Genomic DNA, 27,829 nt, shown 5'->3' with positions numbered 1-27,829 from the left:
GAGGAGAAGCAGCCCTCACGCACACACAGACACACAGAGTGTGGATTCTAACGTCGGAGGGAGAGTGAAGGGGAAGCAAGAGGAGAAGCAGCCCTGACGCACACACAGACACACAGAGTGTGGATTCTAACGTCGGAGGGGCGCAGGGAGAGTGAAGGGGAAGCAGGAGGAGGAGAACGATAGCTCAAGCACACGCACATACACACACACACACACACAGCCCCTACAGTGCCTAATCCAAAATCGGACAGCAAAAAACTGCAGGCAGGGACAGAGAGCACGGGGTTGTTTTAAAGCAGCCAACTCCCGCTCTGCTTCTCTCCCTCCTTCCCGGCTCCGCTAGCTGACAGGAGCCGCTTACACCCGCTTTGCTGTTTCAAAGCGAGCCACGGACTGCTCACAACTGCAGCAGATTCCCCCGCCATCTGCAGGCATTCGCTCCATAACACGCACAGACATTTCCCCTTACTTTCTAGGAGGAAAAATCTGCGTGTTATGGAGCGAAATTTACGGTATATTGGGTATAACCTCCGTTTTCCAATTTTGTGCTAACATGATTCTTGCAGCTGTTGTGGCATATAGGAATAATATCTTATCTTCATTTTTAATTTCTTTACCCATCATTCCTAGCAGAAAAGCTTCAGGCTTTTTGGGAAAAGTATATTTAATTTTTTTTTTAAGTTCGTTAGAAATTGATTCCCAAAAGCCTTTCACTTTGCTGCATGACCACCACATGTGGTAGAAGTCACCACCTGCCTCTCCACATTTCCAGCATCTTTTGTTCTTCAACCTATAGATCTTAGCCAGCTTCACTGGCATGTGATACCACCTATAAATCATTTCCCACAGGTTTTCCCTTAGTGCCATACACGCCGTGAACTTCATATTAGTGTTCCACAATTCCAGCCACCTCTCAAGGTCGATGTTATAACCAATGTCTGTCGCCCATTTAGTCATGACCTCCTTCACCACCTCGTCTTTTGCATACCACTCCAATAAGATATCGTATATCCTAGACAATATTTTGTTCTCACCTTCTATAACTTCCACATTAAATTTAGATTTTTTGTCTTCAAATCCTAATTTCTTTTTGTCCTCTTTTAACAAATCATTTACCTGATGGTATTGCAGCCACCCTGTAAATGCGTTTTTTATCTCTTCGTACGGTCTGAGTTTAATGCCTTGATCAGTTTTCCGCGCAAGTTCTTCATAGGTGGCATTCTTCCCTTCCATATTGATTTTTTTGACAGTTAGAACCTCTATTGGTGAAATCCACCAAGGTGTCTTCCTTTCCAATAGATTTTTATTCCTTTCCCATGCTTGAAATATTGGTCCCCTAAAAATATGATTTAGAAAGCCTCTATGTACTTTCACCTTTTCGTACCACAGGTACGAGTGCCACCCGTACCTGTTATCGAAGCCTTCTAAGTCCAAGGCTATTTTCCAGTCTTATCCAATCTTTCAGCCACATTAAACATGCTGCTTCATAATATAAACTTAAATCCAGCAGGGAGAAACCCCCTCTTTCTTTTATATCTACCAATACTTTCATTTTTATTCGCGGTCTTTTTCCCTGCCAAATGAATCTCGCCAAGGCTCTTTGCCACTCTTTACATTGCTTTAACCCTTTAAGTACAGGAATGGTTTGAAATAAAAATAGCATTCTGGGCAGGACATTCATTTTGATAACCGCTATCCTCCCCAAAATGGATAGTCTCATTCTTTCCCAGATTTCTAAATCTTTCTTAATATTCTTCCAAGTGACCTCATAGTTATCCTTGTATAAGTTAATGTTTTTAGCTGTAATCCACACTCCAAGATACTTCACCTTCTTTGCTGTCATAATCCCCGTCTTTTGTTCTAACTCTGCAATATCCTCTTTAGTTAAATTTTTGGTCAACATTTTGGTCTTATTCTTATTAACATTTAGGCCTGCCACAACACCGAACTCTTCGAATTTTTGTAAGGCCTCTTTCACACTATACTTTGGGTCTAATGTTAATACAATGTCATCCGCAAAGGCTTTGATTTTGTATTCCTTAGTCCCTACTTTGACTCCTTTAACCTCTGTTGTTTCCCTCAGTCTCTTAGTAAGTACTTCCAATACTGTTATAAATAATAAAGCAGACAAGGGACAGCCTTGTCTAGTCCCTTTGGATATATCAAAAAATTCTGACGTTGTATTATTTATTACAAGTTTTGCTTTTTGCTCACGGTAAATAGCTTTGATACCTTTACTAAATCTTTCTCCTACCCCCATCATTTTCAAATTTTCTATCAGGAAACGCCAAGAAACATTATCAAATGCCTTTTCAGCATCAATGAATATCAGGGCCGCCTGTTTATTCTAGTTTCCAAATATTCAATGATATCTATCACATTTCTTACATTATCCTTCAATTGTCTCCCTGGTAGGAAGCCCGTTTGGTCTTTATGAATTCTACTATTTAATACTTTTTAAAATCTTTCTGCCATTACCTCCGCGAACAATTTATAATCGTTATTTAATAATGAGATCGGCCTATAATTCTTCACCTCTAGGGCGTCGACATCTTTTTTAGGTATTAATGTAATATAAGCCTCCTTCCAGGTATTCAGCATCCTTCCTTCTTTTAAAATATTATTCATGACTTCACATAAAATTGGACATAGTTGATCACTTAATGTTTTGTAGTATTTGGCCGGTAAGCCATCCGGCCCTGGCGCTTTTCCAATTTTCATTTTTTTTATTGCCTTCCTTATCTCATCTTCCACAATCATCTTGTTTAATAACTGTTTTTCTTCAGTTGCAATCTGTTGTAGATGATGTTCTCCCAGATAACGTCCTATTTCATAGTCTGTTTCCTTTTCTCTTTTATATAAGTCCTTATAGCATTTCTGAAATATCCTTTTTATTTCTTTTGGCTCTTCCAGTATCCTTTCTCCATCCCTTATCTTACAGATCATATTTTGCTTTTTCCTTTCTCTTAGTTGCCACGCCAAGTATTTCCCTATTTTATTAGCTGATTCGAACCTCCAACCAGGTAGAACAGAAAAATTCCTTTCACTTCTCTCTAGTCCATTAAATTATTTTCAGTCGTTACCTTGCCTCAGAATCCTTGTATTTTGTATCTGAGGTCTCTCCTCTACACCCACTTAGCAGCAACTTTGTTGCTTTCTCTCTCTCCCAGTCTCCCGCTATACTCCATTTTACTCTTACCGCCAGTAGTGGACTCCTTCTTCTTTCATCCCATGTATTCTTTTCCGCTGGGTTCTTTACTTAAATTTTCTGTTTATTATCAGCTTAGTTGCTTAAATTATTTCCCAGCTTTGGAACTGTTGTCGGAGGCTCACCGCTTTTCACACGAAGCCTGAGGCTTCACAACACGGAGTCTGTTGCTTCCCCTTCATGCTGCAGCTCTAACCCTGTAAAACGCTGACAACGCAGGAGAGCACAAGCAGCCTCGCTGGGTACTCTGTTTCCCAGGATAATCCTCCTGAGGTTTCGAGGTTAACAGAGCCTTCGTGACCTCCCTAGACCTCCGTATTGTTTGAGACCCCCCCCCCTGGAGGGCAGCCTTGCGCTCCTTCCCATGGCTGCGGTGACCCGGAAGTCCGCAGAACAAATTAAGTTCTTAACCAGAGGTACCACTGTACTCTTTTGGAGAGGTGAGCCGTTGCCGTAACTGCCTCGCCAGTACCCTTATCCTGTCAGCATCAACGAAGAGGTTGTTGGTTTCTTAGGTAGACAAAATCATCCACTACCTCCAGTGTCTGAAACTCGCATGGCGCTAGGCGCATTTTGCAACAGGGAATGTCATAGACACGAGCAGTTTCTGAGCTCTGCTCACAGAATCTAATATTTTGGATTAAAACTGCAGAGTGGAAGGAAAGAAGGACCTTTTTCTGCCTCCCCACTTCCAGCTACTCTCTAGACTGAAGGAGAGACCTTCTTTAAAAATCAGGGGGTGGGCAGGGGAAGGACTAGACCATGTGAAAAATGAACATATTATTTCAGCTGCTGTTCATTCCTTTTCAGCTTTGTATTTTTGTCATAAGAGAGTGCATATGGACATTCCATTTTTGAGCCCATAACCTAGGTTTAAGGTCCTCTTTATGTCCTAGCTGTCCTATCTCTGTTTCTAACACTGCCCACCTCTAGTGTGTGGTCAGCAATGTTGATGCATAGAATTCTTTCTCTATCACAAGGGTTAATGATCAATATTCAATACAGTGGCCCTCCATTTATTCTGGCAGCTCTAATCCATTTCTTCATTGCAGGTGGTGATGATTTGGAAATTGAGACAGAGGACGCCCATGACAGAATCCACACAGAGGAGAAGCCATTGCCACTCTTGGAGTGTGGAGAGAGCTTCAGTCACAGCTCCCATTCGACTACCCACCAAAGAAATGCTATTGAGAAGAAACCCTCTCAGTTCTCTGAATGGCGGGAAACTTTCTGTTGGAATGAAAGCCTCACTTCACAGGAAATAATTCACACAGGGGAAGACCCACTGAAATACTTGGAATGTGGAAAGAGCTTCAGTACGAGTGCACATCTCATTTCACATCAAATAACTCACAGCAGGGAGAAACCCTATCAGTGCTTGGAATGTAGGAAAAGCTTTAATACAAGCACAACCTTCCATAAACACCAGAGAATTCACAGGGGGGAGAAGCCATTTCAATGCCGAGAGTGTGGAAAGAGCTTCAGTCAAAGCACCCATCTCACAGCCCATCAAATAATTCATACAGGTGAGAAACCCTATCAGTGCTCAGAATGTGGGCGGAGCTTCAATCACAGGGCAAATCTCACGGCCCATCAAAGAATTCACAGTGGTGAGAAACCCTATCAGTGCTCGGAATGTGGGAAGAGTTTCACTGTGAGCTCCGGTCTCGCTTCCCACCAAAGAATTCATACTGGGGAGAAACCCTATCAATGCATGAATTGTGGAAACAGCTTCAGTCAGAAGGCAAGTCTTATTTCCCATCAAAGAATTCACAGTGGTGAGAAACCCTATCAGTGCTTGGAATGTGGGAAGAGCTTCAGTCGGAATCAAAATCTCACTTCCCATCAAAGAATTCACACTGGTGAGAAACCCTATCAGTGCTCGGAATGTGGAAAGAGTTACTGCCATAGAGCCAATCTCACTTCCCACCAAAGAATTCACAGTGCTTGGAACGTGGAAAGAGCTTCTGTAAAAGCGCCCATCTCGCTACCCATCAAAGCATTCATACCGGGGAGAAATCCTATCAATGCTTGGATTGTGGAAAGAGTTTCCTCCAGAGAGCCGATCTCACTTCCCACCAAAGAATTCACACAGGGGGAAAACCATATCAGTGCTTGGAATGTGGAAAAACCTTTAGTCACCATGCCAATCTCGTGGCACACCCAAGAATTCACAGTGGTGAGAAACCATAACAGTGCTCCCAATGTGGGAAGAGCTTCACTGTGAGGTCTGGTCTCGCTTCCCATCAAAGAATTCACAGTGGTGAGAAACCATATCAGTGCTTGGAATGTGGGAGAAGCAAAGTCTCCCTTCCCATCAAAGAATTCACAGTGGTAAGAAACCATATCAGTGCTTGGAATGTGAAAAGAGCTTCAGTAAGAGGACCAAGCTCATGGTCCATCAAAGAATTCATACAGGGGAGAATCATAGAATTTTAGACCTGCAGGAGACCCCTGGGTCGTCTAGTCCACTGCAGGACTCTCAACTCAAGCTTCCATGACATATTGCCTTCTCCTTACAACTTCTCCTTACAAACCTCCAAGGAAGGAGAGTCCACAACCTTCCAAGGGCATCTCTAATTTGAAGCCATTGGTTTGGGTCCCAGCCTCCAGAGCTGGTGAAAACAAGCTTGTTCAATCTTCCACCTGACAGCCCTTCCTGTTCCTCAGAAGGCTTGGTTTCCCATCTCTTAATTGTCTTGGTCACACACACCCCTCTGCACACCTTCCAGCTTGTCAAAATCCTTCTTAAATTGGGGCACCCAGAACTGGACACAGGACTCCAGGTGTGGTCTGAACAAGGCAGAAGAAAGTGGGGCTGTTACTTCTCTTGATCTGGACACTTGACTTCTTTGGACGCAGCCTAGCATAACAGCCTTTTTTGCTGCTGAATCATACTGTTGACTCATGTTAGTCTAAGACCCCTTTTCCACATGTACTACTGGCAAGCCCGGTATCCCCCATCTTATATTTGTGCACCTGATTCATCTTGCCTAAGAGCAGAATCTTACCTTTCTGCTTAGTGAAATTTATTGGATGCCTTTATATACCACCTGTTTCTTCAAGGAGCTCAGTGAGGTGTTGAGTCATTCTCCCCCTCATTGTTTAATCCTGACAACAACCCTGTGAGGTAGGTTGGGCTGTGAAGCCATCACCCAGTGGGCTTCATGGCTGAGTGGGGATTTGAACCCAGGTCTCCCAGTTCCTAGTCCAAAACTCTTAAGCACTGCACCCCACTGGCTCTCGAATGAGACTCTTGGAAAGTGCATGCATGCGCATTTATTGAAAGTTTCAGTGCAATGTCTTGGTGTTTGTATTTAAAGTTTTATACGCATGTATCAATGACATTAATAGAATAATGGTAATTACAGTAGAAGAGTAAATTTTAGGAAATGCTAGATGGCGATAGGGTTAGTTTGGAATGCTGGGATTGAAAAATTGAACAATTTCCACATGAATCACAAGAAGATCTAAAATATAAATACAAAACGCCAACAGCAACAACCCCCAAAAAAGCCCCATGTCATGTATTGATGAAGTTGTTAGAAAATTTATTATGGGAAAGGGGGTAAAAGTCTTAAAAGTTCATGCAACCATCTTCTCAGGGTTCCTACTCTTGGTGTGGATGAACCTTGTTGCTACAAATAAAGATCAGGTCTACTGACCGCTGTTTTGCTCCTTTAACTTGCCTGAATTCTCCTTCTTTGCTGACCCCGGAGGGACCGCAGGGTGTGGCCCCCTGGGGAGCTGGGCAGCGGAGGAAATCAGCACCCCAGGATTTTTTCCTTCTCAGTGCTTTTCCACCTGAGCCTCTTACCTAAAAGTTTGACACCCCGCAATGAGATAGAATTGTGTCCCTGCCCTCAGCAAACAAAATAGCTCCCCCCTCCCAAGATACTGAGGTGCCCTGAGGGCTGTGCGGGACCCCCAGTCATTGAAATGAAAAGGGGAGAGGCTCAGGAAAGTTTCAGGGAGCAGGCAGGGAGGGGGGCAGCACAGGCTCCAGAAGCTCCATCTCGCTCATTCCTCCACACTACTCCCCCCCCCAATTATACCTGCCTCCCCCCCGTGGCTCCTTCACAAGTGTGGGGAAGCTGTGCCCCCTCTGCCCCCCCATCACAGTTGCTTTAAGATCCCAAGTTGCAGGGAGAAGGTTCACCTGCAGCGAAACAAAATGCAGCTGCCCTGGCCAAGTGAAGCCAGGCTGGGGGGCACCGTGGGGACTCCAGAAATGTGCCCCTAGAAGAAATGTGCCTCCCCAGTTGGAGGCAGCCCTCCTTCTGAAACACCAAGAGAGTAAACGGACAGTTCTCTGAATGGAGAGGAGCAGAAAGCGGAGTCCCCTCAAGATCAGTATTGGGACCTGTGGCTTTTCAACTTGTTCACAAATGATCTAGACTTAGGAGGGAGGGGGCAAAGTTTGCTGATGGCAGTAAATTGCCGAGGGTTGTTCAAAGAAAGAGAGATTACAAGGAGCTCGAAAAGGACTTCTCCAAATGGGTTGAATTGGCAGAAAATACAGTTCATTGTCAATGAGATTAAAGTGATGTATGTTGGGACAAAAAAATACCTCTTAATATCATATACAGGCTCATGGGGTCTGAAATGGATCTCTCTGTGTGCTTTAGGAGACCAGGGGAGAGGGGAGCTGGTCACAGCAGGAGGGGGAGTCTCCCTGGATGCTTCAGCTGATGGCCTCCTCTGATGGTCTCCTGCCCCCCTTCTCCTCCCTCTGAGTCTGAACAGCTCTCTGCCCCAGCCTCTTCCTGCTCACCAAACACTGTTCCCTCCTCAGCTTGCAACACCTCCCCTCCCATTCTGCTCCCTTTTCTCCCTCTTTCTGCTCATCGCCATCCCACCACCAGTCCCTGGGCTCTGAGCCTTCTTCCCTTTTGTGTTCCCCAGCTGGTGCCTCCCCCCCCCTTGCACCCCTCCAGTCCATGACAACAGCAGCAACAACAAAAGTAAAATCAGTATGATAGTAATATGCACTGTGGGCCTCTGGTAGGAAAACTCCCTAGCAGCATGACTGAATAAAAACTTCTGGGACTAAGGAAAAGTACTATCTTCCCCAAACCCCAGAATAAGCAGGAACTCTGGGGTTACCCCATGGGGTTCAAGAGTGAAGATGGGCCCATCAGGAGACTTCCCTGGTACCTGCAACCCATCCTTCCCTCTCTTGCAATAAGGCTTGGGGGAAATCTCCCATTAAATTACAGCATTTCAAGTTTTTTTCAGAATGTTTAGGAGGCAGGGATGAAGTTTGGGTGAAGAAGCAGTGCTTGGAGATCATGCGGTGGGGGGATGACAGAGTTTGGTGCAAAAACCATCTTGCATGCTTGAGTAGAGCAACTCCAGGGCAGCAGGACTTCTTCAGTAATAGTTTACGAAGCTTTCAGAGCATACAGTTCTCATTGGGTCCCCAGTGAGGCACAAAACTTTTCTCCTGAGAGCAAATCCAGTTTCAGCAGTAAAAAAATACAGCACACAGGATATCTAAGTCAGGCACACACACCGGCAGAAGGGAGCAAGGGAGGAAAGAGGCTGGAAGGAAACAGGGCAATGGAGGTGTGTCTTTCGCTTCCTGTCGCCTGGGAGGGAAGTCAGGAACTCGGCATCTGTAGGGGCTTCACGAAGCAAAGCTTTCTTTTTTTCAAAAAAAATTATTCATTTTATAACACAAATAAAGAACACAAACAGAAAAACAAACAATGCAAACAGATTATTCTCTTATCCTTATTTTTCTAAACATTGTTAGGTGGGCTTCTCCAAGTCCCACCTATCTGATTTTCATTTTACTTCTTTAGCAGTTTACATATATCATAGTTTCTAACCATCTTTTTTTTAATCACACTTAAATTAACTTCACATTTTATCGCTTACAGATAATATTATTTTAAAATACACTATCTTCTACTTCTAGCCCTACAGCCTATATCCACTTCCAAAGCTATTCTAAGATTTAAATATTAACATATTTTTTTCAAATATTCCTTAAGCTTCTTCCAATCTTCTTCCACCATCTCTTCTCTCTGGTCTCAGAGTCTCCCGGTCAGTTTGGCAAATTCCATGTAGTCCATCATCTTCATCTGCCATTCTTCGATAGTTGGTAAATCTTGTTTCTTCCAATTCCTTTTTCCACAATTTCTCCCAATCACCATCATGATATTGTGCCCCACATCCCTGGCCCATTCAATCATTACAGATTTCACTTGTTCATCTGTCATATGCCATTCCAGCAATAAATTATACATCTTAGATAGGTATTTTGTTTTTGTATCTAATAATTCCATTTCTAGTTTGGATTTCTCTGTTTGAAAACCAATTTTCTAATCCATTTTAAACATTTCATTTATCTGGATGTACTGGAACCAATCATCTAATTTATCTTTCAACGGATCATACGATTTTAATCTAGATTGGTCCCCTACTTCCATCAAACTATCATTATACTTCAACCATGTATCTTTCATATTCAACCTTTTATGGGTCTTAGCTTCCAATGGTGATATCCATCTGGGTGTTTTCCTTTCTAACAAATCCCTGTATCTTATCCAAACATCATCCAAACATTTTCTAGTTATATGATTTTTAAATCTTTTGTGAGCTTTTAGCTTGTCATACCATAAATATGCAGGCCAACCAAATACATTATCAAAACCTTCTAAATCCAAAACATCTGTATCTTCCAATAAAAATCATTGTTTCAGCCAGCAAAAGGCTGCAGCTTCAAAGTAAATCCTTAAATCTGGCAGGGAGAAACCCCCCCTCTCTTTTACATCTGTTAATAATTTAATCTTAATTCTGGGTTTCCCCCCTGCCAGATAAATTTAGATAATATCTTTTGCCATTCCTTAAAACAATTCAACTTATCAATGATAGGGAGTACTTGGAACAAAAATAACACCTTAGGCAATACATTCATCTTTATCGCAGAAATTCGGCCCAGCAAAGATAGTTTCAACCTTGTCCAAATATCCAAATCTCTTTTGATATCTTTCCATAACTTTTCATAGTTGTCTTTGTACAAATGCATTTTTTGCAGTCATATTTACACCCAGATATTTCACCTTTTTCACAAACTTCAGCCCTGTGGGTTCCTCTAAGTTAAGTTTTTCATGTATCGTTATTTCCCCCCCCCTAAAACTTTTGGTTTTATTCTTATTCAATTTGAAACCTGCAACTTGTCCGAACTGTTGAATTATCTTCAGTGCTTTGATTGCACTGATCTCAGGGTCCTGTAAAGTCAATACCAAATCTCAGCAAAGACTTTTAACTTATATTGTTTAGTTCCCACTACTATACCTTTAACTTCCTCATCATTCCTTATCCTATTCAGCAGCACCTCTAGGACAGAATTAGAAAGCAGGGGGGGAGGAAGTGGGCACCCTTGCCTGGTTCCCTTCTCAATCCTAATTTCTTCTGAGACCACATTGTTAATTATAATTTTTGCTTTCTGCTCCAAGTAAATTGCATTAATACCATTAAAAAATTTTTTGACCGATCCCCATATTACACAAGTTCTGTTTCATAAAACTCCAAGAAACATTATCAAAGGCTTTCTCTGCATCAATAAACATAAATATTGCTTTAGGATTCTTTTTTGCCTCTAATCTTTCCAGCACATTCCTAATATTATTTTTCATATGCCTCTCAGATAAAAAACCTAACTGATCTTTATGTATGTGCTTATTCAAAATCTTCTTCAATCTTGTAGCCAAAATATTTGCAAATATTTTATAATCCACATTCAACAAGGAAATTGGTCGCTGATTCCTTACTTGAGCTCTATCTGTATCTGGTTTGGGTATCAGAGTGATGAAGGCCTCTTTCCAGGACTCGGGTGCTTTGTCCCCCTTTAATATTTTGTTACAACATCCATCAATGGTTGTATCAGCCAATCCTTAAATATTTTATAATACTTGGAAGTTAAAGCATCAGGTCCCAGTGCTTTGCCTATTTTCATTTGGGCAATAGGAGTATAGCATCTAGATCAAGGGAAGTAATAGTGCCACTGTATTCTGCTCTGGTCAGACCTCACCTGGAGTACTGTGTCCAGTTCTGGGCACCACAGTTCAAGAAGGACACTGACAAACTGGAACGTGTCCAGAGGAGGGCAACCAAAATGGTCAAAGGCCTGGAAACGATGCCTTATGAGGAACGGCTAAGGGAGCTGGGCATGTTTAGCCTGGAGAAGAGGAGGTTAAGGGGTGATATGATAGCCATGTTCAAATATATAAACGGATGACATATAGAGGAGGGAGAAAGGTTGTTTTCTGCTGCTCCAGAGAAGCGGACACGGAGCAATGGATCCAAACTACAAGAAAGAAGATTCCACCTAAACATTAGGAAGAACTTCCTGACAGTAAGAGCTGTTCGACAGTGGAATTTGCTGTCAAGGAGTGTGGTGGAGTCTCCTTCTTTGGAGGTCTTTAAGCAGAGGCTTGACAACCATATGTCAGGAGTGCTCTGATGGTGTTTCCTGCTTGGCAGGGGGTTGGACTCCATGGCCCTTGTGGTCTCTTCCAACACTATGATTCTATGATTCTAATTGCCCCTTCAACTTCTTGTCTTGTAACCAGTTCATTTAGTAGGCTTGTTTTGTCCGCTGGAATTTTCTGCAATCCATTTTTGTCCAAAAACTGTTCCATTTTATCCATTTTTCCTTTTTGTAAAGCTGCTTATAGTACTTTTGAAAACATTTTCTTTAGTTTAGGTCTTTAGTTAGCTGTCAGGGAATTGGAGGCTGCAAAAGAGCTGAGGGGGAAGCAGAGAAGCAAGAGTATCTGGTGGCGTGGGAAGGGGCCCCTAGTTCAGAGAATACCTGGGTGCCGGAGAGTTGTATCACTGACGAGGGTCTAGTGGAGGAGTTCCACAATTTCTTCCCCGACAAACCCAAACCCCGGGGTAGATTTTTCCAACAGGTGTTCGGGCCGACGGACGATGAAGAGGATTTCGAGGGATTCCCACCATCTGACGAAGAGGAAGAAGAAGAGGGAACACGAGGAACTGTGGGTTTGAGGGAGGACTGGAGGACGGTTTTTGAAGATACGGATGAGGAGGAGGGTAGTTTTCCAGGCTTCACCCCCGCCACTCCGGAGAAGGGTAAATTGGGGATGGTCGATTCTCCCGAGGGGGAGGGGGCCTTTGAGGAGGGGTGGATGTCAGGGAATTGGAGGCTGCGAAAGAGCTGAGGGGGAAGCAGAGAGGCAAGTACAGAGAGCCCACGCCGGTAATTAGCAGTTTCTCTTCCACGTCAGAGGAGGAAGATGGGAGGGGGGAGCCAGTACTGGGAACCAGCCACTCACAGAGCAGAGGAAGCAAGAGGCGTGGCCTCAGGAAATGGGCTTGCTGGGGGAGGCGTAAAAAAAGTCAGACGATTCATCTGACTCCGAGAGATGAAGTGTGTTTTTGAACTCTTGTAACTGCTTTGAAGCTTAGCAATAAATCTCTTGTACAGAGATGGCTGTGTGCCCGGAGCATTATCTCAGCTAGCTTGTCAGCACAACCCCTACATTAGCCATATATAATCCAAACGTAAAAGGTACACACAATACAGTCCTTTTGATGTTGAAAGAATTGACCGCTAATGCCTCACAGTCTCGCAGCTTCGTATAATCACAGGAAGCTTTTTCTCCGATGTGTCGCAGCTCCAACCCACTCGTTCTCGGAGCTCAAAAGCAGAACTTTCCAGGGAGGGGGGAGCCCACTTTTGACACCTGCCAGATTCCATGTCCTCAAAATGCTCGATTTGAGGTTTTCCCGGGGGTCTGCTGCGCTGGAGCAGTTTCCCCTGCCTTTGATATACCGAGGTCTCCTCCGATAAAGAGATCTCCAACTGTGATGGCGAGCGATCAACCAGAAGCCCTTCATGAAGCAAAGCTTTCTGCCGGCTGCTTTGAGGCAAATGTGCATCCCAGAAACACACACTAATAATAATAATAATAATAATAATAATAATAATAATAATAATAATAATAATAACAACAACAATAAAGATATTATTAGTATTAGTATTAGTATTGCCATATCCATTGTTTTCCAAAGGTTATCACAATGTAGTCTAGAAACTGGTATAGGATGAGATCAATATATGCCCAGCCCTAATCCTTACTCACCACCAGAAATCCAGATTCACCCTCTCCACCTCACTATCAAAAGGTACCTTACATCTAAAATTATACTCACTAGCGTGAGACATTACCTTCATTATTTCATTACTATACAGTTTTACATATAAACACCAGAACAAATACATGACACGCTTTGCAGATGGATTTTCTGCTGAGTTCATTGGTGTGAAGACGAGTAAACTCTGAAAGGAACACGTTCCTCACTCCATACATTTAAATGGGTTCTCCACTCTGAGAAGAAGAAGAGTTTGGATTTGATATCCCGCTTTATCACTACCCGAAGGAGTCTCAAAGTGGCTAACATTCTCCTTTCCCTTCCTCTGTGAGGTGAGTGCTGCTGAGACAATTCAAAGAAGTGTGACTGGCCCAAGGTCACCCAGCAGCTGCATGTGGAGGAACGGAGAAGCAAACACGGTTCCCCAGATTAAGAACCACTCTTAATACACTACACCACACTGGCTCTTAGATGTTCCTTAAACACTCCATTATAACTAAAGCACTTTCTGCAATCTTTCCCTTTAAACAGCTTCTCCTCTTTGAGGGTTGATGGGTTTGTAGGGTGTCAACTGTTAAAGTTCTTCCTGTCCATGAGTCTGTAGATGTAGGATTCCACTAAGAGTGAACCTCTATCTACTTTCCTGATATTTATATGGTTTGTCTTTTGTGTGAGTTTGTTGACATAAATCAAGGCTTCCATTCTGACTGAAGCTCCTTCCACAGTCCATACATTTAAACAGTTTCTGCCCTGTGTGTCTGCTGATGTGTTCTAAGATTTCCATTTTGACTGAAGTTCTTTCCACACTCCATACATTTAAATCGTTTCTTACCGATGTGAGTCTGTTGATGTACTCTCAGGTTTCCACTATAACTGAAGCTCTTTCCACACTCCATACATTTAAAAGGTTTCTCTCCTGTGTGAGTCCGTTGATGTTGTCTAAGGTGTGCACTCTGACTGAAGCTCTTTCCACACTCCATACATTTAAATGGTTTCTGCCCTGTATGAGTCCGTTGATGTATTCTAAGGTGTCCAATCCGAATGAAGCTCTTTCCGCACTCCATACATTTAAATGGTTTCTCCCCTGTATGAGTCCGTTGATGTATTCTAAGGTTTCCAATCTGAATGAAGCTCTTTCCACACTCCATACATTTAAATGGTTTCTCCCCTGTGTGAGTTCGTTGATGTGTTCTAAGGCTTCCACTATCACTAAAACTCTTTCCACACTCCATGCATTTAAATGGTTTCTCCCCTGTGTGAGTCAGTTGATGTTGTCTAAGGTTTGAATTGAAACTGAAGCTCTTTCCACACTCCATACATTTAAATGGTTTCTCTCCTGTGTGAGTCCGTTGATGTTGTCTAAGGCCTGCATCATAACTAAAGCTCTTTCCACACTCCATACATTTAAATGGTTTCTCTCCTGTGTGAGTCCTTTGATGTGATCTAAGGCTTCCACCATAACTAAAGCTCGTTCCACACACAATGCATTTAAATGGTTTCTCCCCTGTGTGAGTCCGTTGATGTGATCTAAGGCCTGCATCGTGACTGAAGCTCTTTCCACACTCCATACATGTATATGGTTTTTCCCCTGTATGAGTCCGTTGATGTATTCTAAGGTTTCCAATCTGAATGAAGCTCTTTCCACACTCCAAACATCTAAATGGTTTCTCACCTGTGTGAGTTTGATTGTGTAAAGTTAGGTGCGCATTTTGACTAAAGCTCTTTCCACACTCCATGCATTTAAATGGTTTCTCCCCTGTGTGAGTCAGTTGATGTTGTCTAAGGTTTGAACTGAAACTGAAGCTCTTTCCACACTCCATACATTTAAATGGTTTCTCTCCTGTGTGAATATGTTGATGTTTTCTAAGGCTTCCACTATCACTAAAGCTCTTTCCACAAGCCATGCATTTAAATGGTTTCTCCCCTGTATGCGTCCGTTGATGTATTCTAAGGGTTCCACTATCACTAAAGCTCTTTCCACACTCCATGCATTTAAACGGTTTCTCCCCTGTATGTGTACGTTGATGTATTCTAAGGTTTCCAATCCGACTGAAGGTCTTTCCACACTCCATACATTCATATGGTTTCTCCCCTGTGTGAGTCCGTTGATGTGATCTAAGGCCTGCATCATAACTGAAGCTCTTCCCACACTCCATACATTCATATGGTTTCTCCCCTGTGTGAGTCCGTTGATGTGATCTAAGGGTTGCATTGGAACTGAAGCTCTTTCCACACTCCACGCATTCACATGGTTTCTCCCCTGTGTGAGTCCGTTGATGTGTTCTAAGGTTTCCAAGCTGACTGAAGCTCTTTCCGCACTCCACACATTTAAATGGTTTATCCCCTGTGTGAGTTTGTTGATGTATTCTAAGTGTATCACTTCGACGGAAGCTCTTTCCACACTCCATACATTCATATGGTTTCTCCCCTGTGTGAGTCCTTTGGTGTAATTTAAGGTTTTCACTCTGACTGAAGCTCTTCCCACACTCCCTGCATTTGAATCCTTTCTTACCCATGGGAGTCCACTGATGTGTTCTAGGTTTTTCACTATCAGTGAAACTCTTTCCACACTTCAAATCTTTAAAAGGTTTCTCTCCTGTGAGTTAGTTGATGTGAGCTATGTGTGCTCATTCAGTGAAGCATATTCCACATTTCGCACATTTCAATGTCTATTCCTAATGAAATGAAAGGTTCTCCGTCCCCCGGAATTCTGACGTGCTTCTGTAACACCTTCTTCAGAGTGGGCAGAGAGGAAGTCCTTTTTGGATTCCAAGGAAGAGAACAAAGGGAAAAGAACAAATCAATCACCATTAGCCTCTTCTATTATTTCAACATCTCCTACATTCCCCCTCTTCCTACCCATGTTCTCAATTTTTATGAAATAATAATAATAATAATAATAATAATAATAATAATAATAGTAATAATAATTTATTATGCATACCCTGCCCATCTGGCTGGGCTTCCCCAGCCACTCTGGGCAACTTCCAGAAAAACATTAAAATACTGTAATACATCAAACATTAAAAGCTTCCCTAAAAAGGGCTGCCTTCAGATGTCTTCTAAATGTCTGGTAGTTGTTTATCTCTTTGACATCTGGTGGGAGGGCGTTCCACAGGGAGGGTGCCACTACCGAGAAGGCCCTCTGCCTGGTTCCCTGTAACTTTGCTTCTCGCAGTGAGCGAACCGCCAGAAGGCCCTCGGTGCTGGACCTCAGTGTCTAGGTAGAACGATGGGGGTGGAAATGCTCTTTTAGATATACTGGACAGAGGCTGTTTAGGGCATTAAAGGTCAGCACCAACATTTTGAATTGTGCTCGGAAACGTACTGGGAGCTAATGTAGGTCTTTCAAGACCGGTGTTATGTGGTCTCGGTGGCCGCTCCCATTCCCCAGTCTAGCTGCTGCATTGTGGATTAGTTTTAGTTTCTGGGTCACCTTCAAAGGTAGCCCCACGTATAGCGCATTGAAGTCCAAGCGGGAGATAACCAGAGCATGCACCACTCTGGCAAGGCAGTCCACAGGCAGATAGGGTCTCAGCCTGCGTACCAGATAGAGCTGGTAGACAGCTGTCCTGGGCACAGAATTGACCTGTGCCTCCATGGACAGCTGTGAGTCCAAAATGACTCCCAGGCTGCACACCTGGTCCTTCAGGGGCACAGTTACCCGATTCAGGACCAGGAAATCCTCCACACCTGCCCGCCTCCTGCCCCCAAAAGCAGTACTTCTATCTTGTCAGGATTCAACCTCAATCTGTTAGCCACCATCCATCCTCCAACCACCTCCAGACACTCACATAGGACCTTCACTGCCTTCACTGGTTCTGATTTGAAAGAGAGGTAGAGCTGGGTATCATCCGCATATGGATGAACACCCAGCCCAAACCCCCTGCTCTCCCAGCAACTTCATGTAGATGTTGAAAAGCATGGGGGAGAGTACAGAACCCTGAGGCACCCCACAAGTGAGAGCCCAGTGGTCTGAACACTCATCCCCCAACACCATTTTCTGGACAAGGCCCAGGAGAAAGGAGCGGAACCACTGTATGACAGTGCCCCCAGCTCCCAGCCCCTCAAGACGGTCCAGAAGGATGTTATGCTCAATGGTATCAAACGCCGCTGAGAGATCCAGCAGAACTAGGAAACCTTTGTCCCTAGCCCACCAGAGATCATCAACCAGTGCGACCAAGGCAGTTTCAGTCCCATGATGAGGCCTGAATCCCGACTGGAAGGGATCCAAATGGTCCGCTTCTTCCAGGCGTGCCTGGAGTTGTTCAGCAACTACTCGCTCAATCACCTTGCCCAAGAATGGAAGATTTGAGACTCAGCGATAGTTGGGCATCGTGGCCGCATCTAAAAATGGTTTTTTAAGAAGCGGTTTAATAACTGCCTCTTTCAGCGGGTCTGGAAAGGCTCCCTCATGGAGGGAAGCATTCACCACGCCACGAAGCCCATCGCCCAGCCCTTCCTGGCTAGCTTTTATCAGCCAGGATGGGCAAGGATCAAGGAGACAAGTGGTTGGTTTCACTCGTCCAAGCGGTCTGTCCACATCCTCGAGGGTAACAGGTTGGAATTGATCCCACACAACTTGACTAGACAGACTCTAGCACTCTCCCGCCCCGGCCCTGATGCCATGGTGGAGTCTACCTGAGCGACTTGAGTGACCTGAGTGAATCTGAGCGACTTTATGTGTAAAAAACTTTGCAAAATCATTGCAGGAGATCATGTGGGCCGCACTGAGCCCTGATGGAGCAGGTGGTTCTGCTAAATTGCGAACCACCTGAAAAAGTCTCCTGCTGCTGTTTTCTGCAGATGCAATAGAGGCGGTGAAGAAAGTAGTTTTCGCCGTCACTACCGCCACTTGGTAGGCTCAACATTCAGCTCTAACCCGTGTCTGGTCAGCTTCAGAATGGGTCATCCACCACCGGTGCTCTAGCCGTCTCAACGATTGTTCCATTGCCCTCAGATCCGTGGAAAACCACGGGGCTGTTCGGGCTCCATGCAATCAGAGAGGGTGCTTCGGAGCCAGTCAATAGCCCTGGTTAACTCCACATTCCAGCGGGCCACCAGGGAATCAGCTGAAAGGCCATCAACATGGGATAAAGCATCCCCTACCACTCTCTGGAAACCATTTGGATCCATTATATGGTGGGAGCAGACCATCCAAATCGGTCCTACCTCCCTGCAGAGGGGAAGGGTCGTGGAGAAGTCCAGTTGCACCAGGAAGTGATCTGACCATGGCACTTCTTTTGTTTTGCTTTTACTTAGTGTCAGATCATGAACATCCATAGAGGTAAACACCAGGACCAAGGCATGTCCGTGGCTATGGGTTGGGCCAGACTTATTCAGGGACAGCCCCATTGAGGCCATGCTTTCCACGAAGTCCCGAGCGGCCCCTTGTAAGGTTGTGTCAGCATGGATGTTAAAATCCCCTAGGACAACCAAACTAGGTGTCTCCAGGAGAACATCCACCATGACCTGAAGCAGCTCGGGCAGGGAATCCTTGGTGAAGCGGGGGGGGGGGGTCAGTACACCAAAAGGAATCCTGTACTGCCCCTATTGCCCAACTTCCAGAACATGCACTCAGAAAACTGGGTCTTTTCAATAGGATGCCTGCTGCAAACTAATGACTTCCTAAAAATCACTGCAACCCCCCCTCCCCGCCCACATGACCTGGGTTGCTGTGTGTAAGTGAAACCTGGCAGACAAGCAGCGGCAAGGACAGGCCCATCTGCTTCATCCAACCAAGTCTCTGTTACACATGCCAGGTCAAGTCCTCCATCCACGATCAAGTCATGGATCACAATGGTTTTATGGATCATTGACCTGGCATTGCACAGCAGCACCTTCAGGTTGTGTGGGTATCCCTTTGCTGATTCCAGTATCCCGTCCGGTCAAGACCAGACCTGGAGGCAGGGATAGTCCTCAAACAATGACTAAGCCCGCTTCCTCGGTAATGACGTGGTCTGGTCTTAGCGTAGCTCCTCCTCCTACCCGTGATCACTGAGGTTGGTTGTCCCAGTACATCCCCCCCTGTGGAACCTGCCCCAGCCATTTTGTTTGTTGGGATCCACTCCCACGCAGCCCTGACCCCTCCCCTCAAAATCAAATTAAAACCTATACAACAAACAAACTAACAAAACAATAAAACAAACCAAAAAAAGAGAATGTTACAAACACGCCATAATTAAATTAAATTAAACAAATTCCCGCACCCAACTAAACACCCACCCCACCCCTCTTACGCACAGCAAATGAAAAAGCAATGTCATCAAATGATAGTAATGCAGCAGCAACCTTTCATAATCCTCAATCATCGTTAATAAAGCAGCATGATCTTGGAATACAGCCTTTTCAAATCCATTGTTTCCTCACAGGAAAGGCAGCTACTCTCTGTCCATGAAAAGGCCCTCTCTGTCTCTGATCCATCGTTCCTTTGGACATTCCCCATCCTCTGCATCATAAAGACACTGACGTCCAGCTCCGAGGGCCTTCTGGCGGTTCCCTCATTGTGAGAAATGAGGTTACAGGGAACCAGACAGAGGGCCTTCTCAGTAGTGGCGCCCACCCTGTGGAACACTCTCCCTTCAGATGTGAAGGAAATAAGCAGCTATCTTATCTTTAAAAGACATCTGAAGGCAGCCCTGTTCAGGGAGGTTTTTAATATTTAACGCTGTACTGTTTTAAACATTTGATTGGGAGCTGCCCAGAGTGGCTGGGGAAACTCAGCCAGATGGGCGGGGTATAAATAATAAATTATTATGATTATATTATTATAATCCTCCACCCAGCCCTGTTTCCACCTCTAGATCTTCATGAGTCACCTTCACAGTCCCAATGGCCTCAAGAGCTCCAAGTGGACCATTTTGGGAGACCCAGGTCTAAGTCTTTTCCAGGGACTGTGGCCTGGGTCAGTCAGAGAACTAGTGACAAGGCTTGGTGCTTGGGGTCAGTTGAATGGGTGCTCAGGGAAGCTCCTGTTCTGGGAGATGGGCCTCCATCTACATGCCTCACATTGCATGGAGAGAGCAGGAGAAGCAGAAGGAAAGCAGCTGGCACATGGGAATCCCAGACGGAAACACCCACCCCCATTGCTCCTTATAATAATGATGTGCTGCCTGATCTCGTGCCCCTCTTCTGACACAGGACTACCCTAATCTGGCTCTGACAAAGCTGGATATTCAAGGCAAAGGGAGAACTGTACTTAATGAAAAGTTCAAGCTTGTAACCCTGTCCTAAAGGATCTTCACTCGCTCTCAGTGCATTTCCGAGCACAATTCAAACTGCTTGTGCTGATCTTTAAAGTGTCATGGTTGCATCTTTCAGGCAAGAAAAGTATTGATCTGACATATAGAGATCATTCCTAGTCTATTGGTTCAAGGTGGTCCTAGTAGTTTTGCTCTGTGTAATTCAAAGCTGGTGTTTTCTCTAGCTGGAACATTTTACCTGATAAGGGAGTTTCCTTTCTTCTGAGAGCAGGTGGTGGGATCAGTTGTTATGAGGTTATGCTGAACCTTCTTGTCTTTGGGAACCAGAAGAAACTGGTTTAAACTGGAGTGAGCCAGGCTTGTTATCCGGTCCCAAGGTTACTCTGACACTGAATTGTTTATAAATCACAGTATTGAAAGGCGCCTGGTCCCATTTCCTATTCTGCTATTCTCTACTCTTCTTGTGTCTTTCTTACTTGAGTGCTGTTTTGCTATGCTGTGTTAGGGTTTTACTGTAAATTCAGTTATTGGGTTGTTATGATTCTTTGCCTTCAATACTAAATTTATCTGCTGAATGGATTTTTTTTGCTGCCTCTGAGTGTGTTTTTTCTACTCTGCTAACTATATGTCGGACTTGGAGATCATTATGGGAGAACAAGATCTGCACCCTAAAGCCTTCAACCGCCTTGGCCCTGTAGACCTGAAGGATCATCCCCCCCCCTCCATATCCTCCACTCTGATCCCTGAGGTCCTCCTCTGAGGGTCCTCTGCTGGCCCCTCTCTGTGATAAGTGAGGTTACAGGGAACCAGGCAGAGGGCCTTCTCGGTGGTGGCGCCCGCCCTGTGGAACGCCCTCCCTTCAGAGGTCAAGGAAATGAACAACTATCTGACATTTAGAAGACAGCTGAAGGCAGCCTTGTGTCAGGAGGTTTTTAATGTTTGATGTTTTCCTGTCTTTTATATGTACTGGAAGCTGCCCAGAGTGGCTGCGGAAACCCAACTAGATGGGCGGGGTATAAATAGTAAAATTATTATTATTATCTTGTGGGGTTTTTTGTAGTTATTTTGCAATTTGTACTGCAATATCAGCTCATGAAATGTTATGGGTGGAGAAAATCACAGGGTTGCTGTGTAAAATATAATTCCATCCACGACTTCTCATTTACATACAGTCTGTAAATTTGGGAAGGTCACACACCTCACCTGTGCTGATACTGGCAGTCTTTGGCCTCCACAGGCACACCCGGTGTGTAGAGCCTCCAGCCACAGGCACTGTCTATCAAGAAAATGGGTCCTTTGACTAGGAAGATTCATGCAGTTATTGTCATCGGATGATGATGGGTTGTATCTCAGCTTGTCAGTCACTCTGACATTGCCTACAAAGAATAAGAGGAACAGAAATACTTTCGAGGTGCAACTTCTCTATCAGCCCTGAGAGCCATTCCATGGACTCTGCACCCCTGTTTCTGATGACAGGTGTACATTATCCTCATCCTCAGTGGAAAAGACAATAAAGATGGAAGTCTGAGAGAGAGGAAAAGGTTTCTGGCTGCTTCCTGGGTGGGATTGCAAAAACCAAGAGCCACTTCTGAGAAGGCCTCCCCCCTCCCCTCGGGATTTCCTCTCCTCTCCAGGGGAACAATGGTTGGACTGGGCAGAAGCGTGGGTCTGGACAGGGCAGGGGATTATGGGGTGGAAGGAGGATGGAGATTGCAGGAAAGAAGGGTGGGAGGACTAGACCACACTTTCCAGGGATCCCTCTCTGCTCGCCTTGAAGGAGAGTGGATTCCTGGGCGGGAGAGAGAAGCCAAGGCGGCCCCTCCGGAGATTCATCGTGGGCGTCAGGATGGAGATGTCTCCCCAAAAACTGGTCTTCCTCTCCCCCCCCCCCATTGCTGCGCTTCCCTGACCCGGGGGTGCCCCCTCCCTTCTCCCCCCACTTCCATGACCCCCTCGCTTTCTCCCGGAGTCTCCCCTGCATCCAGACGCCCCCTTGGCTCACCCCTCGCCAGGCGCGACCCATCTCTCCATCCGGAGGGCCCCCCCAAGACGAGCCGGGGAGGGACAGGGAGTCTCTATCCAGGCGCCTCCCGCACCCCTTAACCCTTTCCTGACCCGCTTCTCTCCGCCCCCCAGGGATGCCTGCGCGGGGGAAAGGGGGCCAGGGAGTCCTCGTGGGTGGGCGCCCCATGTCCGCCCCTTCGCAGCACGGGATCCAGGCCCCACGGAAGGCGCTTGGGGGAGCTGGCGGAGTCTCCGAGTCCTTTTCTCCAGCCTCCCCCCCCCCCGTGACCCCTTTACCTCTTTGTCCTCGCTCCGGATTTACCTGCCGCCCCTCCTCCCTTTCCGAAATCGCGCGGCCCTAGAGCTACGGGGTAGAGCAGGAATCCGGAGTGGAAGCTCCACTTCCGAGAGAAGCAGGCAGTTTGGGGGGGGGGCCTCACACTCCCCATTCCTGGAACAGAAGCAGGATTGGAGGAGGAGGAGGAGGAACAATGTATTGGGGGAGGGATTTGGGATGGTGGGGGCGGGGTGAGAGGAGGATGTGCCGGGAGGGGAGGGAAAGGATTGAGGGGGAGGGAGAAGGTTTTCCCCCTCCCCTCTTCCTTCTGGATCAGGAGAGCGGGGGAGGGGCTGATCCCGGAGATCCAGCTGCAAAGAGGGCCCCCCCCCACAAGTGGAAGATCCTCCCCTCCCCCACTCCACGAGCTTAGATCCCTCCGTGTTTTAGGTCTTGGTGCTGTTCAAACCAGGAATGGAGGGGGGCAGCTAAACGACTCCCCCAAATCCCAGCTCTGACTTAGGCCAGGACAAGGACCGTGGACACAGGCACCGTCCCTGCACAACAGCCAAGCGGATTCCAAAATCTGAGGGCTCCCTTGGACAAAAAACAAGGAGACCAGCCAGGAAGAGCAGAGCAAAAGAGCAACCAGTCGGCTTGGTCTTGATGGAAGACTGTCGCCACAGGACTCCCACCTGCCCCCAGGTGGAACAAGATGGAAGCCCCCAACAAAAGAAGACCCCAACTTTTATTAGCTGCTAATCCCCCATGCTACACCCCCAACACTACATCATGACTACATCATTGACACATCACACAGAGGAGGGGTTCGGGGAGAAGGAGAAGAGTTTGGATTTGATATCCCGCTTTATCACTCCCCTTCAGGAGTCTCAAAGCGGCTAACATTCTCCTTTCCCTTCCTCCCCCACAACAAACACTCTGTGAGGTGAGTGGGGCTGAGAGACTTCAGAGAAGTGTGACTTCTTTGAAGGAGGAGGAGTTGTGGTGGTAACCTGAGGGTCTTGTCACCTGTCCGGTTCCTTCTTTCCCCTTCCCATGATTACATTCCTGAGGACAAAGGGGAGTTAACTGTTTCCTGCCCCCAGAGGGAAGGGATGGTCACTGTCCTGTGTTTCAGTCCCTACTGAATCCACTTCCATATGCAGGTCCTTTGTGAGTGGAATGATCTTCTGTCCAGGACCATCAAAGTTGGAATGCCAACTGGGTAGGGCTCGCTGGGACGTGTTGGCTGCCTTGTGTCAAGCCTCCCCCCTTTGATAGTCCTTCCCTCATGGTGTAAAATAAAAGTTGAACGGTGCAGATCCGATGTACCGCTGATTTTCTATGAATTTATAACAGAAGTATTGCCTATGTCGTGTGTGAGTGTCATGTTTGTACAAACTGAATGATTGAGGGGAGGGTTTCCTGCCACACATGAATCCCAATCCCAAAGAAGGGCAGTGCCAAAGAATGCTCCACCTACCGCACAATTGCGCTCATTTCACAGGCTAGCAAGGTTATGCTTAAGATGCTACAAGGCAGGTTTAAGCAGTATGTGGACCGAGAACTCCCAGAAGTGCAAGCTGGATTTCGAAGGGACAGAGGTACCAGAGACCAAATTGCAAACATGCGCTGGATTATGGAGACTACAGAACATCCTTTGACTGTGTTGACCACAGCAAACTATGGCGAGTTCTTAAAGAAATGGGAGTGCCTGATCACCTCATCTGTCTCCTGAGAAATCTCTATGTGGAACAAGAAGGAGGACGGTATACAGTGGTGCCCCGCAAGACGAATGCCTCGCAAGATGGAAAACCCGCTAGACAAAAGGGTTTTCCGTTTTGGAGGTGCTTCGCAAAATGAATTTCCTATGGGCTCGCTTCGCAAGACGAAAATGTCTTGCGAGTTCCTGCAGGGTTTCCCCCCCTTTTTCCCAAGCCTCTAAGCCGCTTATCAGCTGATCCACTAAGCCGCTAAACAGCTGATCGCTAAGCCACTTATCAGCTGATCCACTAAGCCGCTAATCAGCTGATCCGCTAAGCCGCTAATCAGCTGATCCGCTAATCAGCTGATCCGCTAAGCCGCTAATGGGCTTGCTTCGCAAGATGAAAAAACCGCAAGGTTTCCATTATCACTAAATCTCTTTCCACAATCGATACATTTATATGGTTTCTCCCCTGTATGAATCCGTTCGTGATTTCTAAGGTTTCCATTATCACTAAAGCGTTTTCCACACTCCATGCATTTAAATGGTTTCTCCCCTGTATGAGTCCGTTGATGTGATCCAAGGCTTCCATTCTGACTGAAAACCTTTCCACACTCCCTGCACGTAAAACGTTTTCTCTCTGTGTGAGTCCGCTGGTGTGTTCTAAGTTTTGCATTGAAAGAGAAGCTCTTTCCGCACTCCATACCTTTAAATGGGTTCTGTCCTTTTTGTGTTCGTTGATGTGAACTATGTGTGCTCATTCAGTGAAGTATATTCTATATTTCACACATTTTAATGGCTATTCCTAATGAAACGAAAGGTGCCCTGTCCCCTGCAATTCTGTCTTCTCCATCTCCTTTTTCAGAGTGGGCAGAAAGGAAATCCTGTTTGGGTTTCAAGGAAGAGAACACAGGGGGGGAAAGGGCACATCAACTGCCATTAGCACCTTCTCTTATTTCAACATCTCCTACATTTTCCCATGTCCTCCCCATGTTCCTAATTTTTTGGAAATGAAAATGGTATAATGTCGAATGGTAGTAATGCATCAGCAACCTTTCATAACCCTAAATCATCTTTAATAACACAGCATGATCTTGGAATACTGTTGTCCTCTGAGAATGCCTTTGAAATCAAGTAGTTGCCCCTGTTTCCACCTCTAGATCTTCATGAAACACCTGCACAGTCCCACTGACCTCAGGAGGTCCATATGGACCATTTTGGGAGACCCAGGTCTACATCTCTTCCATGGACTGTGGTCTGGGTTAATCAGAGAACTAGTGACAAGGCTTGGTGCGAATTCAGTTCTTAACCTGAGGTACCACGGTACTATTATTATTATCTTGTGATTTTTTGTAGTTATTTTGGAATTTTTACTGCAATATTAGCTTACGAAATGTTATGGGTGGAGAAAATCACAGGGTTGCCGTAAACTATAATCCCACCCACAAACTCTCATTCACACACAGTCTGTCAATTTGGAGGGGGGGGGGTCACACACCTCACCTGTGCTAATACTGGCAGTCTTTGGCCTGCACAGGCACACCTGGTGTGTAGAGCCTCCAGCCACAGGCACTGTCTATTATGAAAATGGGTCCTTTGACTGGGAAGATTCATGCAGTCACTGTCATCGGATGATGATGGATTGTATCTCAGCTTGTCAGTCATTCTGGCATTGCCTACAAAGAATAGGGGGAACAGAAATGCTTTTGAGGTGCAACTTCTGTATCAATCCTGAGAGCCATTCCATGGACTCTGCACCCCTGTTTCTGATGACAGGTGTACATTATCCTCATCCTCAGTGGAAAAGACAATAAAGACGGAAGCCTGAGAGAGAGGAAAAGGTTTCTGGCTGGTTCCTGGGTGGGATTGCGGAAACCAAGAGCCGCTTCTGAGAAGGCCTCCCCCCTCCCCCCGGGATTTCCTCTCCTCTCCAGGGGACCAATGGTTGGACTGGGCAGAAGTGCTGCGTCCGGACAGTGCAGGGACTTATGGGGTGGGAAGAGGATGGAGGTTGCAGGAATGAAGGGGAGGGGGGACTGGACCCCCCACTTTCCAGTGATCCCTCTCTCGTCGCCCTGAAGGGGGGGTCGATTCCTGGGCGGGAGGGATAAGCCAAGGCCCTAAACGGCCTCGGTCCAGTATACCTGAAGGAGCGTCTCCACCCCCATCATTCTGCCCGGACGCTGAGGTCCAGCGCCGAGGGCCTTCTGGCGGTTCCCTCATTGCGAGAAGCAAAGCTACAGGGAACCAGGCAGAGGGCCTTCTCGGTAGTGGCGCCCGCCCTGTGGAACGCCCTTCCAGCAGATGTCAAAGCGATAAATAACTACCTGACATTCAGAAGACATCTTAAGGCAGCCCTGTTCAGGGAAGTTTTTAACATGTGATATTTTACTGTATTTTTGCTTTTTATGGAAGCCGCCCAGAGTGGCTGGGGAGGCCCAGCCAGATGGGCGGGGTATAAATAATAAATTATTATTATTATTATTATTATTATTATTATTATTATTATTATTATTAGGCGGCCCCCCCGGAGATTCCCCAAGGAAGCCAGGATGGAGACGTGTCCCCAAAGACTGTTCTTCCTATCTCCCCCCCCCACCCAGTGCTCCCCTTCCTCGCCCCTCCCTCTCTCCCGTAGTTTCCCCTGCACTCCGGCGCGACTGACACCTCGCCCTGCCCGCCCCATCTCTCCATCCTACGGCCCCCCAACGGGAGTGGGGGAGGAACAGGGGGGTCTCTATCCTGGCTTCTCTCCGCGCCCCAGGGATGCCTGCGCGGGGGAAACGGGGCCAGGGAGTCCTCGTGGGTGGGCGCCCCATCTCCGCCCCTTCGCAGCACGCGTGCCGGGATCCAGGCCCCACGGAAGGCACTTGGGGGAGCTGGCGGGGTCTTTGGGTCCTTTTCTCCCCCCTCCCCCCGGGACCCCTTTACCTCTTTCTCCTCGCTCCCGATTCTCCTTTCCTGCAACATCCTAGCGCCCCCCCCCTAGAGCTGTGGGGCAGAGCAGCAATCTGGAGAGGAAGCTCCACTTGCGGGAGAAGCAGGCAGGTTGGGAGGGGGCTCACCCCCTCTCATTTCCGGAGCAGAAGCCGGATTGGAGGAGGAGGAGGAAGGGGGTGCAACGTATGGGGGCGGGAATTGGGGTTGTGGGGGCGGGGTGAGAGGAGGATGTGCCGGGAGGGGAGGGGAAGTATTGAGGGGGGGGAGAGGAAGGTTTCCCCCCTCCCCTCTTCCTTCTGGATCAGGAGAGCGGGGGAGGGGCTGATCCCGGAGATCCAGCTGCAAAGTGGGTCCCGTCCCTCCTA

General features: G+C 46.4%; 4 protein-coding genes across 13 annotated transcripts in view; 1 reads left to right on the top strand and 3 right to left on the bottom strand.

The window, feature by feature from the left end:
- The window catches only part of LOC308595620 (uncharacterized protein), a 251,467-nt gene that overhangs the window by 50,485 nt on the left and 173,153 nt on the right, over window positions 1–27,829 (top strand). For 5 of the 7 annotated variants that reach the window (XM_081210080.1, XM_081210079.1, XM_081210081.1 and 2 more), the window contains exon 6: window positions 4,261–6,892. In XM_081210080.1, coding sequence (XP_081066206.1) covers window positions 4,261–5,435 — 1,175 coding nt within the window. In that variant the 3' untranslated portion in view covers window positions 5,436–6,892. Of the gene's footprint in view, window positions 1–4,260; window positions 6,893–27,829 lie in introns of those variants that run through there. The other 2 variants (XM_081210078.1, XM_081210077.1) reach the window with 1 other exon arrangement.
- The window catches only part of LOC308595643 (uncharacterized protein), an 89,484-nt gene that overhangs the window by 44,841 nt on the left and 16,814 nt on the right, over window positions 1–27,829 (bottom strand). The gene's annotated exons all lie outside the window — the stretch shown is intronic.
- The window catches only part of LOC308595632 (uncharacterized protein), a 52,067-nt gene that overhangs the window by 16,016 nt on the left and 8,222 nt on the right, over window positions 1–27,829 (bottom strand). The window lies entirely within an intron of this gene.
- The window catches only part of LOC308595636 (uncharacterized protein), a 176,285-nt gene continuing 161,714 nt past the window's right edge, over window positions 13,259–27,829 (bottom strand). Inside the window, exons 3-4 of one of the 3 annotated variants that reach the window (XM_081210162.1) lie at window positions 26,028–26,200; window positions 13,259–16,094 (exon numbers count right to left, since the gene is read on the bottom strand). In XM_081210162.1, the coding sequence (XP_081066288.1) occupies window positions 14,071–15,852 (1,782 nt within the window). In that variant the 5' untranslated portion in view covers window positions 15,853–16,094; window positions 26,028–26,200 and the 3' untranslated portion in view covers window positions 13,259–14,070. Of the gene's footprint in view, window positions 16,095–21,741; window positions 21,915–26,027; window positions 26,201–27,455; window positions 27,630–27,829 lie in introns of those variants that run through there. The other 2 variants (XM_081210164.1, XM_081210163.1) reach the window with 2 other exon arrangements.

The sequence above is a fragment of the Podarcis bocagei genome (genome assembly GCF_964188305.1).
Source record: "Podarcis bocagei genome assembly, chromosome: 10".
NCBI classification, from domain to species: domain Eukaryota; kingdom Metazoa; phylum Chordata; class Lepidosauria; order Squamata; family Lacertidae; genus Podarcis; species Podarcis bocagei.
Note: the sequence above shows the minus strand (reverse complement) of the source record. Positions and strands in the feature narration are given on the sequence as shown.